Here is an 18,631-nt window from a genome sequence, read left to right on the forward strand (position 1 = left end):
GAGAAGTGAAAAGCCTTCTCCGAGTGCACACATAAAGCACCCAGAGATAAATCTTTGCAAGGTTGCTTTCTTATTGGCATCAAGCTAGCAAAATGTGTCATGTATTGCTTCTTTAAAAAAAACACTTGGAATCTGTGACTCAAAGCCTGTTGTTTGAAGGGAGACTTCTTCAGCTTCAAAATATAAAAAATGAAGAACAACCATGCAAGTGAAAGCTAAATAGTTGAGTTCATAGAAGCCCTTGAGTGGTAGGCTTATATTAGGAATAATTTATAGGGTATGATGTAGGATGAGGAAAGTGTATGCCAACTGGAAACCTTTAAGCTGGTTGTTTGGGATGTGTGGGATTCAGATTGTGGACTGCTGGCAATCACGAATCCAGTATTACACACACAGAGACTCACAGGAAGCGAAAACAAGCGTGGGTGAGGAAAAAGAGTTGCCATCTAATAGATTTCTGAATATAGGTTATGCAATAGTCATACAATAATCAAATAGTCAAAGTACTGACTCAACCTCCTCCTACTTTGTCCATACTCAGAAAGAAAAAAAGAACACACTATAATATTAAAAAATATTTTATTTCAAAAACATTTCAAGTACATGTAAACGCACAATAAGGCATTATTATTATTTTTTAAATAAATATCGGTGCTTTATGAACTGTGTTATTCGCTCTGTGTTTCTTCTCATAGTTTGTGTGTCTCTCACTGAATATAACATTTCTCCAGTCCTTTGCCGGGCTTCCTTGTCGTATGTGGTCCAATAACCTGACGAAGGTCAGTGGTAAAACTCGGTCGCCGGGCCAGTGGGTACAGTGTGCCGCAGGGAACATCTCTATCAGAGACCTGCTTCCCCCTCCCCGCTACACGGCCGCTCCGCATTGCCTGATATGAGCGGAGAGAGACTTTGCGGTGTTGCGACGGGCCAGTTTCGGTCGGAAGCCCACCTCGCTTTGCCAAAGTCTCGAATACTTGTTCGAGATTAGTGCTCTCCTTAGCAGACGTTTCAAAATAGGCGCAGTCATCCCCGAGGGCTTGGAGAACCTCTGCCTTAGTTATTTCTCTCTCGGATTCCTGGAGATCCACCTTGTTGGCGCAGACCACCAGAGGAACCTGTGGCTGTGCGCAATGCTCTGGCACAGTGGATCTGATGAGCTTGGATTTAGCAGCCAGAATTTCCTTTCGCAGTGCGCACACCTCTTCGAAAGAGCTCCGATCATCTAAACTGAATACTAGAAGAAAAATGTCCCCTATAGAAGAAAAAACAAAACACAAGTTTTTTTTAAGACAGAGTTTTACACATTGCGCATACAGTTTCACATCCAAAATCTTTATTCTTATTCAACAAACACATACAGGCATTTTTTTAAATTGTTTATTTTTAGCAGAACAGAGATTATAACCGAGAAAATACATACCAGTGAGGATAGACAGCCGCCGCTTGGCTGGGAAGTCCCGTTCCCGGGATGCATCCAGGATGTCAATTTGGTAGGTCTCCCCACGGATGCGAAACAGTTTCCTTAGGAAATCCTCGGAGGTGGGCTTGTACTCCTCCACAAATCCGTCTATCATGTATCTTCTTAGGATTGAGGTCTTTCCGACCCGTGGAGCACCAAGAACTACGATGCGCTTAGAGTTCTGTGGCTTGGTGAAGTAAAGAGGATCTTGTGGGTGCCCCTGACTAATCTGGCGATGCCGGGTTTGACCATGGAGAACCAGAGCTGCCAGCTGATCAAGTGGGGATCTCTTGCAAGGGTGGCTGTTGTTGGCAGCAGACATTTGCCTTACTGCTGCTCCTGAAAGCGTCTTTTTTTCCTGTTTCCATTGGGAGGTAGCGACTTTAAGTATGCCCAAGCCCGCTTTGATTCCAGACGAATTCAAGTGCTGCGATGCGTTTTTGTAAGCCAGTAAAACTTTTGATGAACCAGCGCACTGCCCTTCCATATTACCACGAAACTGAGGGTTTTCTCTTGTAGAGCGTTTGATCTGGTGGGAAACTGTGACGGGGGTGGGTGATGTGCCGGTAGAGATGCTACCCATTTCCATCTTTTTAGGATGGTTCCGGACGCTGACTCCGCGCTGTTGCAGCTAGATAGAATCAACGATCTGCCGTTTTATGGAGCTGCTCAAGCGTGTGTTTGGTTGGGCGGCTGATGTCACTTGTCTTTATATAGATATCACAGCCCCGTGGTTTGATGACGTCATGCTGATTGACAGGAACGCTCGTTGTGTTCTCCAAGAGAACACCTTGTTTAGAAAGAAGAAGATGAAATAGGATGTGCAACCAAGCAGAGAAAACTCGACCTACTTAATGCATTAGTCTTTTCTACATGATATGGGAGACTACCAAAGAGAAAGAAAAGAAAAGAAAAGAAAAGAAAAGAAAAGAAAAGAAAAGAAAAGAAAAGAAAAGAAAAAAAAGTGCAGCAACAATATGACAGAGTTAATTAGCAGCTAATTTGTGTTGTTTGCTGCTAATAGAGCAGTGCAGTGATTTGATTTTAATTAATTACATTTTCAATTAAATCAATTAATATTTTAATTAATTAAAACACAAAATATAGTTAAATAAAAATAAGGAATGGGAATACAATAAAAGGTGTAGAGGAAATTAAAATCAATACGTAGGTTAAACATTTTTTTTTTAAAATCTGAATAGATCAGTAAATAATATAGTAAGATAAAGGGAAAAAAAACTTTTATTCCCTCCACTAATATTAAATATAACTCTAATAGTTTGCTTTCTCGTGTCTGTGTAGCGACTCGTTGCGCAACGTAAGTTAGGGCGTCTGTTGCCATGGTTACTGTACAGCAAACTGGAGCTTTAGCTTTGTTAATGCTACATTGCCTCTCTAGCGCTACTGTATAAAAGGGGAAATGAGCTGCGGTAAGTTACCGAAGAAAGAGTTAAGAACTTGAAGTTATTCGGGTGACCTACAACCCCTCTGTATCAGTCATTCACCTCTGTCTGCTTCTTCCTCTTTTCTATTATGTCAAGCTAAATTTGTGTCGCTGTTTGACTTCTCCACCTGTCAGTGGTTTCACTGGTGATTGTGGATAGTTTATCATATGTATGTAGCTACATGTACCTTTCTGTACTGTGGCGGAGGAAATACGTAGACGTTTTACTTTTGTAAAAATAATACAGATAAACAAAGTCAATGAAATAGTTTACTGTTGTTCTCGCACACGTCTCCCCTGCATTCCTGTGCAGTTCTGTAAAATCGAAAAAACCTAGCTTCGACACATAGAGAGCAGATCCAAACTAAACTAGGATTACAATTAAATACACATAAATAATTCTCAACTTCGGTCTGTTAACTTTTTTCGACCTGTTTTTTCCCCTTTTGTTGGTAAGGTTGTGATTTACCAGTGAGATTTCAGCCAGGATAAACATAAACCATAGTATTTCTTTATTATGTCTTATATTTGTGTACTTGATTTTAATCGGATCTAGACTAATACAAAGGAGCAATATAAAGACATGTAAAGCTTTAAATTAGAGAGATAAAAACACAAAATCTCAGTCAGAATATGTGTCAGCATCAGTAACTTTTGGTTTCCAAACATGTGTAAAAGCACTGCAGCAGATTCTTTCCTCAAAGGACAAGGCCATCTTTTGGTTCTCATCAAAACCAGTTTGAAAACTGTATTGAACCTGTGATCAGAAGAATTGAAAAAAAGGAAGAAAACGCTTAGAAAAGCCAGAAACTAATTATTGTTGTGGCCATGGAAACTATAACAAGGAACTGTTGGATAAGGACAAATTAGCAGTATTGCATAACCATGTCAGTGTTCCAAGGCACTCTTTGTATCAGCATGTGTACATGTGAGCATTGGACTTTATGTACCGTGAAGTACAATGTTTTTACATTTTAAAGCCTTCAATTGTGGAATCACAATAAAACATGGCACATTTTAATTTGCCTGTTAAATTAGCCAGAAAGCACAGTGTCATAACACCTTGTTTCTAATTTCCTCTTCTCAGGGACCAAGAAGCTGCAACGGGACTCTTACCATGTATCCACAGAAGCTCAATAAAGTAAATTTACTTCATCAATATAGACAGTATTAACAGTTCATTAGCAAAACTTTTGTTTTAATCTAAATTCTCCTTGATGCCACTTAAATGTTTAACTTGGTATATTATGACTATATTATGATTATGACAGCTTTGTATGCTGAAGATACCAAAGAGCCATCAGAAACAAGAGCTTATGGTACGTGTAAGTAAAACATCAGCAGATGATAAAATGAGAGCTAGGAAGCAAGAGAATTTGGATTCTGACTGCCAGCTTCTCGACTTCAGAGGTCAGTTGTTTTCTTTTGCTCTCATGGACAAATGGATTATTATGTTGGATATTAGATTAAGCTAAATATATCCTGTTTGTGATATGCAACTTTTCTTTTTTTTGTCCCTGTCCTTTCCACTCAGGATCAATGGGGGTTCGGTTTGATGAGCATGGGATGATTCTTCCACACACCATCCTGGGTAGCTTAGAGGATTACAGAAGTTATCTAGAGGCTAAAGGGGAGACAGAGGTATTTTTTAAATGTTCCAGTTTCTGTAGATGAACAAATACAACTGTAATTCTTTGACTTCACTGTGTTACTAACCTTTCCCATTGCCAACCAGCTGGTGAAGCGAATACCAAATTCCCTAGGAGATCCTCTATGTGAGGCCAAAGAAAGGAGTTCCTCGGATGCTGTAGAAACAGAAACTCTTTCAAGCCAAAGAAACATCCAGGATAATGCCTTACAGAATTGGGACAAACATGTGAGACATCGGAGACAACAGCAGGACTTCTTATCTGGTGAGCTGATTAGAGACTGCAACAGCCTGCACCGAAATGAGATAAACTGTGCATCATTATTAGAGCCTTTACCCACAAATCTCTCATTAGAAGCAAATGCAAATTTCCTAAGTCTGCGTTAATGTCTTGTCTCTCTTTCAATGGTGTCAAGATTTGCTCCATAGGCCAGTCGAAAAACTTCTGATGAATCAAGCCAACCATTATAGAGAAACTCAGGAGCAGAGGGAATTTCTAAACCGAGTCATGCCACTCATCCACTCAGGATATGTATGACACATATTTGCTTTTGCCGGTCTACTCTGTCTTTAGTCATCCATCAGACTGTTGGGTTTGTTTGGGTTTTTTTTGTTGGTTTTTTTTGGTAGTTCTCCAGTGACTAAAATCTCTAAAGCTGTTCTTTAACTTCTCTAGGGTTATCGTGTGGGCAGTGAGTTTTGGAGTCTCCCACAGCGTTATGGAGACGAAATGAGCGGTATTACAGCCACTCTGACTCAGACCGAGTGGGGCAGACAAAAAACTATCACACAGATGGGACAACCACGGAGGATATGCCAGGAATCAGGTGATCACAGACACCTATGCTATATTCCAATTTTTACCCCTTAGCCCCTGTTTTGATGCAGTTTTTCTCATTGTTTATTCGCATGAAATTGCATTTTCCCAAGTCAAAAAAAGATTTATGAAAGGACAGTTTTCTTGTAATAATTACGATTGGGATAAGAGAAAGAAAGCCCTCACGTCATAAAATGTATGTTAAGTGGTTGCATACAAACAAACAAAACAAGCATATAAATGCAGAATGATCGTTCAGTTGGGAGAGCAGGAAACTCCTACACATGAGCAAATTCAGTCTGTAAAACTGAAATTCATTTTTTTGTTCCAGGAATCATTTGTGCTGAGACTCTACGGCCAGCTTCACGAACTTGGAGCCAGAGCACGTACTTGCAGCATCAGCGCCAGCTAATTAAGGAGGTTTTACAGGACATGGACATAAACAAGCCAGTAATGAAAAATATCGATTAAATCTTTTAACCAATAAGACAAAACACTCCATAGGATGGGGTGGAAGAGGACTTCCCCAACTATGGGGAAAAAGCTATTTCTCTCTCATTTAGTGTATGTTCTGATGATCCTGTATCTTTTACCTGATGGGAGGAGGACGATCTGTGTCCAGGGTGCACTGAGTCTTTGATAATGTTGCTAACAGTGCAGCAGTGCTGTCTCTGCAGTGCAGCTGCTGTACCACACTGCGACACGGTAGTGCAGAGTGCTCTCTGTTGTGTACCTGTAGAAATTCACTAATATATGAGATGGGAGTTCAGTTTTTTAAGCTTTAAGCTTTCTTGATAAGAAAAGCCTATGCTTAGCTTTCTTTGCTAGAAGGGAGGTGTTAATGGTCCCTGCCAAATCCTTAGTGATGTTGTGACCCAGGTATTTGATGTCACTGAAACTTTCTACCCCCTCACCATTTATATAGTGTGGAGAGAAGTCACTTTCCTAGTTCTCCTGAAGGCAGCAACTATCTCATTCGCTTTAGGTGGATTTAGGACTAGTTACTCTACAAACACAACCCAACTGGTTGTTGAACTCTTTTCTCTATAAATATTTCCTCAAAATTCCAGTAGTCTTAATTAGATATACCACATTTCCACATTAAAATGTTTTATGACAAATCACTCTGTCATCATCTTATAGCTTTCTTTATCAAATCAAACAGTTCCTCATGATAGTAGTATAGTGTATAGTATATGTAGTATATAGGATCTTGTGCAGCACCCTTATTTGCCTCCAACATATTTTCCAGTATAATATTGTGCACCAATACTGATGTTGTAGAACCCACTCCTGAAAACCTCTGATTATATCTCAAATCTAAACCACAATCCAAGTCACAGTAAACACTGTGCAAGAAAAAGCTGAAAAGTTGGACTTGGACAGTAATATCACTATGCGCTGTGTAGGAAACTAATTTGATATGCATAGTACAGTTTATCATTGCATTTAGTTTTTTGGGTTTTTTTGTAAGAAAGCTTCATTATTGAACAACTCTATCCTCAGAAAAGCTGCTCACTCCCTCAGGACACTCTGTCTCAAGCAGGTGCTGCTAGCTCATCATAATCAGTCTCTATCTTCACAAACAGCTTGTGATCATCCAGCATTGGGCACACTGTCCTTGGTTTTCTGAACAAGGAACAAACTGCAGTATGTGGACGAGGCTGACAAGCACATGTACTCATACATCCACTCAAATCCACATAAGCCTGCAGCTTCGAGGGCATAAGCACACCTACACGCAAAAACTGTTCTCATATTGCAAATATACAGTGAAACATTTTATTGAAGTATATATTCAGTGCACTCGTGTAATAAGATTAATTAAGCTGGGTGGCCCTTCCATAAACCCTAACAGTTATTCACATATATGCAAACACAGAAATGGTACGATTATGAAATCTGAAGCGTGTCCTGTCATAGGGTAGAACTATTGAGACCTGTGAACTAACAGAACCCAAGAAAAGGGACTGAACATGCCTTACCTCTCTCTCTGCATTATAATTACTTCATCAGTGCAGGCTGGAGGTTCTGGGGTAAACACCTAAATAAAAATGTGCTTCTCTTCACAGCCAGTTCCCATTTAATCTTATTAGCTTAAAGTAGCAGGTGCTCAATATTGGAAGGTTTATTCAAATGACATCTTTTTAATTATTTATTTATTTATTGATGGTCTCAGCTGGTACATTCCCCCTATGTTTTATTGTCCTCCCTCATCTTTCGCACGCACACCAATTGTGCAACGATACAATTAGAGAAAATGGTTGCACTGTGTTCTGTCAGGCTGGTGGCTAATGTGATGCTCAGGTGATTTAGGGTCTGGAGTACCTTGTGGCAAACAGAAACGGCTTGTTCTGATAGCATGAAAAAAATCGAGATGTGGGTAAGAGAGTGAAAGAAATGCCAAGCCTATGGAAAAAAATTAACCAGGATGAAATTTTTGTTTGTCCTCTGCCCTTTCTGTGTGGGTCAGAAAGACCAATAGCAAAATAATTATATATCCTCTAGTATGGTCAATGACAACATACATTGTGCTCCACAAAACCTGATATTCTAAAGCTGAAGGGTTTGTCACCACCTGACTGTCACCTCTCTGCCTGACATGACATAATTGGCCATATCTGTTGGAGTGAAACGAACTTAGGGTGTCAGTAACAAGAACCAGAACGTTAGTTATCGTACATAATTAACCCCTACCTTCCAAACCACTCTGTTGTCTATCTGTCTATTACAGGACATCAGTGAACTGGTAGTGATTGGCTCTGGCAAACCATCCTACAGTCCTTCAATAGAGAACAAAGAAGAAGAGATGGAGAGCAAGCAGAACCTGTAAGAAATAACTGCTTTTTGCTGCTTGGTGATTAATTAAATGTTTTCCATACTTAGAAAAAGGCCAGATTTTTCTACTGTTAATATCAAAATTAGGCAAAATGCTATCCCTATTTGCAGAGTGCTAAGAGTTCATTGTGTCTAAAATGTAATTGAGTCACTGTTAAATGAAGTGTTAACCCTTGATGTAAATAATGGAACCACTTCATTATTAGAACCTTCATTACAACCATGGTTGGTTCTTGGATAGTTGATATCAGCCTGGGTATTGTTATTGTCACAGTGTTGCAGAAAAGCAATAATACAGTATCCGGTTGTTCAGTGATGACGCGACGAATCCTACTTCCGGGTCTAAAGTAGTCTGCGTTTAATATGGCTTTTGTGTTGTTAACATGTTTAATGTTATGTATTTTCTTCTATTTGATCTCAAAAAGCTCCTAAAACAGTCAGTGATCACTGTTGACCTCCCTCGGCTTTTATTACCGCTAATCATTTATTTAAGCTCAGTTTTTAAAACCTTACGATGTAACTACAGCCCAGCCCATGCAGCAGTATATGAATGACTAACCTCGTATTGTGGATGGATTATCTCAGTTGTTCTCCTGGCTGAAGTTTGGTCCTTTTACAGCATCCTGCCATGCGATTACATTTGTTCCTGACCACCGAGAACACTCACATTAACTTTTATCGAGTGGAAAAAAAGTTAGCTTGTTTATATTATGCTAACATAGCTGTGTCGCTAGCGGTCACGTAGCACATCATTATATACCAGCTAGCCCAACTTCAGTAACCCTACAAACGTCACTGCTGTTTAGTTTTCTGTCTTCATTTATGCTGGAAGTGATAGCAGAGCTGTACGTTTTAATTTGTTTCCAAAACCCCACAGTCAGGACATGCTATATTGTATTTAGATAGAAGCTAGCGAGCTAACTCCCTGCTAACTTCTAACTCCGTTAAATGTCATAAATTCCGTTTTCATGGATGCCTGGATGTTAAACTCAATTGTTACACCTGGTAGAGCAGAACGCTGATCATTTTATTAAAGATGAAAGACTTTAGACAGTTTTTCAACTCTCAGTAATGCCGTAGTGATCGTTTGATATATGGACCTGCAGCGGAGTTTAGACCCAGACACGGCTAGTGACGTCAGACTGAACAACCGGATTGTAACATGACTCATTTGTCCAGAGTGTATTGAAGTTACATAACATGTATTACAAACACACATTGTGTAATTGGCTTTTCAATACTGTATGTTGTCAGATTTGTTTTGCTGCAAAGCATTTCATGATTGAGAAGAAGAGTATGAATGTGGCTTCTTAGGGAATGACCCCTATAGTTTACACGGGAACGACTCAAGCACTGAGAGTATATCCTTTCATAAGCTGCCCACTGAAGGTCAGGGCTGTGTTGGTGAAGGTGCATCACATTATTTGAAGTTATTAAGAAATCCAACTCAGTTGGTGTCAGCCACACTACATTTACACAGAACAGTTGTCAGAAATATGTAATTATGTTGTATATTGTTTTCAGTTTTTGGTTGTGATGCAATTTCCTGTTTGCTAGCTGGACAAAAAAGAAAAGGTCATGTTCTTTAGATCCTTGGCTGTTGATCCACAGCTCTCCACTCACTAGAACCTAGGACCAGGTGACATATCGTGCACAGATATGCACAAAAATGAAGTAAAGTGTTTATGAAATGAGAATCTGTTGTGAGAGTATGCATAGCTAATTCATACATCAGACTATGTATCCACACAGTTTTTAGTCAGTCTTCATAATGTGAAGTGAGGTGACTATTAAGGCAAGACAGAACTGAACATAAAACAGTATTTCACAAAGGTTGTATTTTGTATCATCTCTATTTTATATTCTCTATTTTATATTTACGAGTTCACAAATATTAAGAAGTAAATTGTATAATTTAAAAAAACTGCCCTCTAAATAATTTAGTGTACTAAATTTTATGAGGCCTTTATGATTGATTATAATTATGTAATTATTGCTGGATTAAATAGCTCCCCCATGCCTCCTTTCATTATGTGAACAGAAGAGCCTTTTTTGCATCTCGCTTCTGATCCAACCATTCTTTTCTTTTCTTTTCTTTTTTTAATCTCTGCCAGCGTCTTTTACAAAATTACAGTGTTTATAACATCTGCTACAGTTCCCATTTTGTCAAAGTGTAATTCTTTTTTGCTCTGTCTAAAAATAATTCAAACAGAGATTTTACAGTATAGCCAAACAATGTAAGGAGGAAATATCTTCACCTTTTAATGGCTAATGGTGGGACTGAATATCAAGTGTATATGCACATACATGCTGGTCTGGAATTAAGTTGTCGTCAAACAAAATATTTTTTAGCAATAACTGACTTACATTAAATGTAGTCTTAGTTATTCTGCTTTGTGATTGTCTCCTACAGTGATCCACTGGCACAGCATGAAGATGTTCACTTAGATGTGCCTACCTTGAGATTCTGTGGTCAGGTTGCTACCTGGACTGGAAACTCTCTCTCAAAGCAGGTACAGAATGAATTCCTTACCTTAGAGAGAGCAAGAGAGAGGAACAGGTGCTTATTCAGTTTTTTCTGAAAAGTCTGTATATTGTATTGATAAATTCACCAGAATAAGCCACTTTTCTTGCTTTTCCAAATACTGATAGGATGGAAACAGTTTATGTAGAGTACTTGCGTTAAGGGTCTTGTAGTCCTCCCTATACAGTTAGACTTTAATGAGAAAAACAGCAGTTTTGTTGACAATTGTCCCTTAATAACCACTTTTTTATATAGGTTGTTACATGAGTTTTGACTTTTAAAAACCATGTTTAATTAATAATGCAGTTTGTATGATAATGCATGGGCTGCAGGCGACTTTGGTCTGATTGTATCTTCAGCACACAAATAACACATGCACAGGTATATAAAAACACGCAATGTAATGACATATTCTGTTTGGTACCTTTGACAATTAACACTTAATTGCTTTTCTTTCTCCAATGCTCACTTATCAGGGAGAAGTAGGAATTAGTGCTACAATATTCTTTGAAGCCCTGACTGGAGAAATAGTCACATCCCACCTGGACCTACATAATGAGGGCAGCACCGTCATCTTCTACAGCTGGCAGCAGCTTCCCAAGCCATACAATTTTCCTAATCTCCGTTTGCAAACACAGAAAGTGCACTTCTACTTTAATGCCTCCTCTGGTAACCACACAAACATGATCCGAACACCTGCCGCCAACATTTGTACGTCATACACCGCTTGTCTATTGACCCATCACTCAACCGAGTTTTCTGTTTTCCCTGTTGCTTTCTGTTCCCTGTAGGTGTCATTCTTCCAGGTGAGACCCAGCGAGTGGAGTTTCTATTTAAGTCAGAGAAGCCAGTCATCAAAACAGAAATTTGGCAGCTCAGCACCCATCCTGTGCTGCTGCAAGGAGCCTCCATGCAAGTTGTCTTAAGGGGAATATCTCTGTACCAAGACAGAACTGCAGATGAGAGGCTTTTCATAGAGGTAGTTTTACTATTCAGCTGAGTCCACGAGAGTGAGATAAAAACACAAATAAAGAGATAGCACTGGTATTTCTCTTAACACAAATAATCTTTCCTCTTTTTTCTGTTTTTGTTTGTGGACAAGCAGACAAAACTGGAAAAGGTAGTTCGGGAAAAGATCTGCCGATCGATTGTCTATGAGGTGCTCTACCAGGTCCACAGTCCAGAAAGACCAAGCTCACCCGCAGAGCTCTACATCACCACAGAGCAACTATTTCTGAGCAGAAACCCAAAGGTGGAACATATGCACAGAAAGAAGCTATATTTTTAGTGTATCTCAGTTAAACTTTTTTTAATTACCGGTATATATATATTTGTAGTTCAAATCAATATTAGGACCTCAGCATAGGCCATAGAGAGTAGATGACTTTGACATTTTTAACTCTTTCCTTTTTTTGATAAGTAGTGTGAAACACATTGCTCATTGTGCAGCAGGGTGTAGCACTAATGCATGACACATTTTTCTTTTAGAGTGTTTTTGTTCATATTGATTTCAGTCTCAATCTTAGTCACGCCACCTGATTCAGTGTGAGCTGACCCGCTAATGTGTTCTTCTATTTGAAAATTCACTGTGTGTGCAACAGTATGATTAGCTTGTTATGACTTCCCCTCCTCATCCTATATTCTGTCTTTGTCCCTATTCATTCAGCACCAAGTAATTGCATTATTTATGGAAGGTCATTAACTAATAATATATCATAACCACTAATATATAGAACCAGCCACTGTTGCCTCTGTACTATGCAATATGGTTTGTCTTCCCCGAGCACTACAATAGAAACCAAGCTTTAACTGGGCTAATTAGGAGGCTGATTAGACTACTTTCCAGCAAATATAGAGCATGATGGCCTCCTAAAATAATTATCAATGGACATGGGACATTATGTTTAATAACAGACAGTAAGTTGTAAGCAGTCATTTGGATAAAAATGTTTACTTTTAAAGATTATTCTAATTTGAAATATTAGAAGACTTTTCTCATTAAGTCATGTCAGTTATTACCAGATGGTGATTGTTCTTCTTAGGGCCTTTCACATGGCCATGTTTTATATTGATCTCTTTCCTTTGCCATAAGAATAAATAAAAATGATGACATCCATCATTTTTAAGGGTGACTGTTGATGGTGATAACCTTCAGGTTTTGTGGCAGTAATTTCTTTTGTGTGCACAGGCGCATACACCTCACATTTGATTTGATTTGATTTTATTGATTAGCATTCAAATATCTCAGTGAAGACAGAACAAAGATCTACCACAAAGCAAGAAAGCATGAGACAAGGCTAATCAAAAGGTATTGGCTGAAGCATTTGCTTATTACGCCAACCCTTTTAACAAAAGATCTTTTTGCATGCAGCTCCTGTACACAGGGCTCGAAGCAAATAATAAAACAAAGCAAAAACAAAACAAACAAACAAACAAAAAAACAAAAAAAAACTTTCCACCTTAGATAAGTAACTACATCAAAGCAAAAGAATCAAGAGTTTTTTGGGGGGTTTTTTTTTTTTTTGCTCTTTTCATTCTTGATTTATATATTTTTCTAATACTCTATTTTTAAACATATTTTTAAACAAGGAAAATGAACTACACCTTTTTAAATCACTGTCATAACTATTCCACAGGTTAACTCCTCTAAAAGAAACACATCTCTGCTTTATATTTGTCCTTATCTTGTTTTTTTAAAGAAATCTGTTCCCCTTAAGTCATATTGACTCTCTCTGACTTTGAACAGCTTCTGAGTACTGGGGCAAAGCAAGTTATTTTGTGGTTTATACATTATCTGTGCCATTTTATATTCAACTAAATCATAAAATTTCAGGGTATTCAGATTAATAAACAAAATGTTAGTTGGTTCTATATAGTTTGATTGGTTTATAATTCTTATAGCTCTTTTTTGTAACTTGAAAATAGGAAGAGTGTTCGTTTTATATGCATTACCCCATATCTCCAGACAGTAAGTCATATATGGAACAGAGTACAATAAAGTGTGTATGATGATTTTTTTGTTCAGGACATGCTTTGTTTTATAGAGAATAGCAATGGTTTTTGACATTTTTGTTTTCACATGGTTTATATGAGACTTCCAACTCAGCTTATTATCAATTATCACTCCAAGAAATTTATTTTCGTACACTCTTTCAATTTCAATTCCATTAACCCTTATTTTAGATACATTTTTAATTTGTCTAGTGCCAAAAATAATCAATTTTGTTTTCTTTATATTTAATGATAACTTATTTACATCAAACCAGTTTTTTAATATATTTAACTCCTTTTCCGCTGTAGTCAGAAGCTGTTCTAGGTTTTTACCTGAGCAGTACAGAGTGGTATCGTCAGCAAACAATACACATTTTAACAGTTTGGAAATGCTACATATGTCATTTATATATAATATAAATAATTTAGGGCCCAGCACAGAGCCCTGAGGAACACCACAAGTTACCTTCAACTGCTTAGATTTTACATTATTGAATTCGACATATTGATATCTTTCATCCAGGTAACTTTTCATCCACTTGTATGCTAACCCTCTTATGCCATATCTCTCTAGTTTATTCATTAATATAGAATGATCAATTGTATCAAACGCCTTTTTTAAGTCTATAAAAACACCAACAGTATATTCCTTATTATCTATAGCATTAGATATCCCTTCAACAAGTTCCATCACTGCCATCGAAGTGGACCTTTTCACTCTAAAGCCATATCAGTTATCACTTAGGAGATTATGCTTCTCAATATATTTATCAAGTCTATTAACAAATAACTTTTCTAAAATTTTTGAGAACTGTGGGAGTAGTGATATTGGCCTATAATTGGTAAACTGACATCTCTCTCCGTTTTTATGGATTGGAATAACTTTTGCTATTTTCATTTGTGAGGGAAACACACCAGTTCGAAAGGACAGATTACAAATGTATGCAACAGGTTGCACTATATATTCTATAATACTTTTAACTAATATCATGTCAATACCAAAACAGTCAGTGGACTTTTTATTTTTAAATGTCTTCACACATAAACTGCTTCAGACTGGTGAACACGTTCTATGGTTTTAGTTGCAGTACCGGGATGAGCCAGTGGAGGGCCTGAAGGCACTGTGGCAAAAATTGGATCAAGGAAGCACCTGGGACTACTCTGTTGATACTCTCCGACAGGTATACACATTTATCTAGTAGTGACATGAAACCTGACACTACAATGAAAAGCAGCAAATTTAGTCTTTTTTATAATATATATAGGTGAGATTTCATATGGTGTTGATGATAAAGGACATCATATTAGTGTGTTTGTTTTTCTTACCACATATTTAAGGCTGTGTTGTCTCTACCTGATGAAGAGTCATCCCAGGACTCCCTCACAAGAGAAGAGGGCCTGGCCCAACTCAACTCTCTGTATTTGCAGCTTTCTGAACCTTCTGGACTGAAACATCCCCTAACAGCTGGCATCTTAGGGTGAATTCCTTAACTTCTGAGTAGTAATGTAGGACTAGTTTCTTAATGTGTTTCTCTGTTGTACACATACCAATGTTCTGTACTCTGCCTCTGTGCAACAACCCTTCAGCTTATATTGGTGTGTGGTGCCACCTGCAGGCGGCAGCTGTGGAGAAAACTGCTGGACAGAATGACTGCTGAGGCCATGTGGCTGCAGAACCTGCTGGGCCTTCCAGAGAAAGAAGCATGGACTGATAAAGAGGATAAACTTATAATCACTGATGCTGGGGAAATACAAGCACTTTGGCAGGACCACAGACATGTATATATTTCTTTTGGTTTTGCATACTAGTGTGCCATTAAGCATAGATTTCACTAACTTTTATATCAAGAGTGATATAAAGGTCAGTGAAGCTGCTATTGAGGAAACTAATGGAGCGAGATCCAAATTTTAAAAAGACAAGATACCAACAACTAACAAAAAAGTAGAGGTGAGAAAAAATTGTATTTCAGCAGGAGAATGCAAAAGTTAGAGGTATCGTGCAGGAGTGTGTGTGTGTGTGTGTGTGTGTGTGTGTGTGTGTGTGTGTGTGTGTGTGTGTGTGTGTGTGTGTGTGTGTGTGTGTGTGTGTGTGTGTGTGTGGCTGAATGACCTTCATTCAAAGGTTTTTGTTTGGGATCATGAATAAAGTGTCATTTTGTAAGATATGACACATTACTTGAGCTGATACAAACATGAGTCACCTTCACCACTTCAGGCGAGCTGTCAGCTCTTCATTCATTCATCAGTCATTCAACAGATGCCTGTTTTGTTGTTACTACTGACTGCTTGTTGTCAGTAATACAGACACCTGCAGTTTTCTGTTCTATAGGGTAATTTCCTAAAATACTTTTTTATATGTGTCATAGTATGTGTGTTTGGTTTACAGTGCTTAATTTTAAGTAAGGAAAACATTTTAACCATTTCTATAGTTGCCTGCTGGAAGCATCTTTATGGTACATTCATTTGGTCTCCATCCACATTCTGTCTTACCACTAAAAAACTAGTAATACAGAATGTGAAATGGCTCTATTTAGTGTTTTGCTCCCTAGAGAGATTATTATAATGGATAAGCAAAACATGGTACTGGCCATTCGTGCTTTGGCAGATCGGTTAAGATATTCAGCAAAACTTTTATTCAGTACTAATTCTAATGCATTTGATAGTTTTTGTTGTTGTTGTTGTTATTTTTGCATCTATCCACAATGCATCCTACCTCATTATAATCAGTCTTATTCACAAATTATGAGCTTGAGTGATTGAGAAACTTGAATTGACTGTGTTGTTCAAGGATGATGAACTGCTGTGTCAGTTCTGGACTTGAACCTGTCACAGCTCTCCTCTAATGGTTCACCCCTCCATTTTCCTGCTTCAAAGATTTTCAAGTATTAGATTAGAAGCACGGCTTTGTCTGTGTGACTACATATTTTGCTGAGTGATTTTCTGCTCTGTATGACGGTTGAGTCATAGGTAAGGTGCAGCCTATTACTCGCAGGGTACCATGGTAACAGAACACTGTGTGAAAATGTGCACCTGCTCACCAACTGTGTGCCCAGGGTGTGAGTCCAAGCCATCTGTGGCAGCTATACATTAACTCAAAAAGCACAGGGCATCCAGTGTACAACATGACATGAAATAGGTGGTCGTTCTGAACTGGACAAGCCGTTTCAACTCATTGCATGGCCTCATTTCCACAGGTCTGCAAAACAGAACACAGTGACTCTCGAGCCGTTTAAATCCTCTGTTAAAAGTACTTCAAAGACAACATGTCAGATTCTGCAATTCAGCAATTTGACTTAAATATATATATGAAAATGTACTGTCTTTTATTATGTCACTTTTTAATATATATGTACAATTCATAAAAGTAGGGCGTGGCTGTTTTTACTGCAGCATTCAGAAACAAAATAGATAAGTCACTGTGTTTGTCAAGTGTTTTCCCATTGTTGCTTCTTGTTTCATGTTGTCCTAGCATCCAGAATCTTCTACTGTCTGGTTTTGCCTTGCAGCACTTTCCATGACAAAGACTCCTGAATAAAATATGCATTTTCAGTTCAGCATAAGTGGAGCCTGCACGAACATCCCAATATATAGTGGATTGTATTTTTTAATTGTGTGCCACATGTATGTTTGTGGATGTAGAAACAGGATGAAGAGTATTCACTGACAATAGTTTGATGTCCCCAAACCCATCCAGAGATTTTCACGATAGAATTGTATTTGCTTTTAATGCAGTGCTTCCTTGAAGAACATGCCCATGCAGTGCTGGTTTTAAGCCTTGTGCCTTGCGTGTAAAGAATTATTTTGATAGCTGCCTAGAGATATTATGATGCTTAGATAGGAAAATTCCTCGTAAGTTTATGTCCAGAAACATTACAGAAACAATTTTTAAATTCTTAAATTATTTGCTAACAATATTATTTCTCTGTAAGCAATACTGATATCTTTCACTCATTAATTTTAACTCTATCTTCCACAGGACACACAAAAGAAGGGGGAAAGAGAAAAGGAAACAGGAAAAGGGCATCAGGGAAAAACAACAAAGATAAAGGGAACTTTGGAAAACCAAGAAAATGAGTCAGGGAGCATCCTTCAACCGCCTCCTAAACAAACAAATGTAGTGAAGATGATGCCTGTTTACACGAGGCTTCTGCACAGCAAGGCACGTAATTTAATTGACTTCAAATACTCCACACTGATGTTTAAATTCAGTACTTGACAAGAGTTTCCATAGTTTGAGAAAATTACCATGATGACATCATCATATATCTGAGGCCAGGCTGGAACACTTTGGGAGTTTTAGACGGCATTACAAACTGCCTGTGTTTCTGAATAGTGGGGATTTCGATAGGTAGAGTCTGCTGAAAAGACTAAACTGTTGTGTGATTAAAAATTGTGTGAGTCTGCATTTTTAAGCACTCTTGAGTCATACCCAGGAAATGTAGTTAGAATTTATGCCATTGCTTTAATCTGTATGGTCTTCCTCATACCAAATATGTGTTTCTACCTATCTGACAGGTTTATGCTCTGATGGAGGATCTAGTGGACAACCTGTGTGACCTGATGGATGAGCTTAATATGGAAGATGTGAAAGACACGCATTATTAATAAGAAGTGAGAGGGGAGTCACAGCATTTTGGAGAATATTTGCAAGCATATATAATAAAACCTGTTACAGGATGTATGCTATATTTTGTTGTGGAATTAATAAACTTTATTCCTCTGACACAGTGGATTTGGAGCATTTTTATGTATGTATTGTATGTATTTACCTGCCTCATTCACTCTTTGTAACTCCCATCAGTGGATGATAGTAAGGTAACCTACCACTGAGTATGCAAACGAGGCGCCCCCGTCCCCGCCTCTTTTTTTACGCTCACCCACGTGACCGCTGTGTGTGCTATGCGTCCCTG

The 18,631-nt window shown here is 38.2% G+C and overlaps 2 protein-coding genes across 4 annotated transcripts; one reads left to right on the top strand and one right to left on the bottom strand.

Annotated features, from left to right (window-relative positions):
• Positions 1 to 562: 562 nt before the first annotated feature.
• Positions 563 to 2,100, bottom strand: rasd2b (RASD family member 2b). The gene is made up of 2 exons (XM_085277546.1): positions 1,421 to 2,100; positions 563 to 1,252 (listed from the first exon to the last, which is right to left on the bottom strand). The coding sequence occupies exons 1-2, from the start codon at positions 2,046 to 2,048 to the stop codon at positions 708 to 710; spliced, it is 1,173 nt and encodes a 390-aa protein (XP_085133672.1). The 5' UTR covers positions 2,049 to 2,100; the 3' UTR covers positions 563 to 707.
• A 681-nt stretch (positions 2,101 to 2,781) lies between these two features.
• On the top strand, positions 2,782 to 18,440 carry mycbpap (mycbp associated protein). Of its 3 annotated transcripts, none has more exons than XM_085277543.1 (18): positions 2,783 to 2,889; positions 3,991 to 4,044; positions 4,175 to 4,313; positions 4,438 to 4,544; positions 4,639 to 4,816; positions 4,968 to 5,083; positions 5,228 to 5,378; positions 5,700 to 5,818; positions 8,103 to 8,197; positions 10,620 to 10,719; positions 11,207 to 11,399; positions 11,522 to 11,709; positions 11,833 to 11,982; positions 14,804 to 14,902; positions 15,060 to 15,199; positions 15,338 to 15,500; positions 17,698 to 17,880; positions 18,237 to 18,440. In XM_085277543.1, the coding sequence occupies exons 2-18, from the start codon at positions 4,021 to 4,023 to the stop codon at positions 18,324 to 18,326; spliced, it is 2,235 nt and encodes a 744-aa protein (XP_085133669.1). In that variant the 5' UTR covers positions 2,783 to 2,889; positions 3,991 to 4,020; the 3' UTR covers positions 18,327 to 18,440. The 3 variants fall into 3 exon arrangements, with proteins under 3 accessions (XP_085133671.1, XP_085133669.1, XP_085133670.1); XM_085277544.1 differs by having other exon boundaries at positions 2,784 to 2,889; positions 11,836 to 11,982; XM_085277545.1 differs by lacking the exons at positions 17,698 to 17,880; positions 18,237 to 18,440 and having other exon boundaries at positions 2,782 to 2,889; positions 15,309 to 15,501.
• The last annotated feature ends 191 nt before the right edge of the window (positions 18,441 to 18,631 follow it).

The sequence above is a fragment of the Mchenga conophoros genome, linkage group LG6, assembly GCF_057382185.1.
Source record: "Mchenga conophoros isolate Kocher_MC1m ecotype Shallow Benthic linkage group LG6, M_conophoros_male_GT1.1, whole genome shotgun sequence".
Taxonomy (NCBI): domain Eukaryota; kingdom Metazoa; phylum Chordata; class Actinopteri; order Cichliformes; family Cichlidae; genus Mchenga; species Mchenga conophoros.

Bases quoted from the DNA above. Each gene is read 5' to 3' on its own strand.
- rasd2b (XM_085277546.1), bottom strand. From the start codon at position 2,048: ATGGAAATGGGTAGCATCTCTACCGGCACATCACCCACCCCCGTCACA. The intron at 1,253-1,420 runs GTATGTATTTTC...TTTCTTCTATAG, and splicing joins GCGGCTGTCTATCCTCACTG to GGGACATTTTTCTTCTAGTA.
- mycbpap (XM_085277543.1), top strand. From the start codon at position 4,021: ATGTATCCACAGAAGCTCAATAAA. The intron at 11,983-14,803 runs GTGGAACATATG...CTATGGTTTTAG, and splicing joins TTCTGAGCAGAAACCCAAAG to TTGCAGTACCGGGATGAGCC. The intron at 15,200-15,337 runs GTGAATTCCTTA...TGCCACCTGCAG, and splicing joins CTAACAGCTGGCATCTTAGG to GCGGCAGCTGTGGAGAAAAC.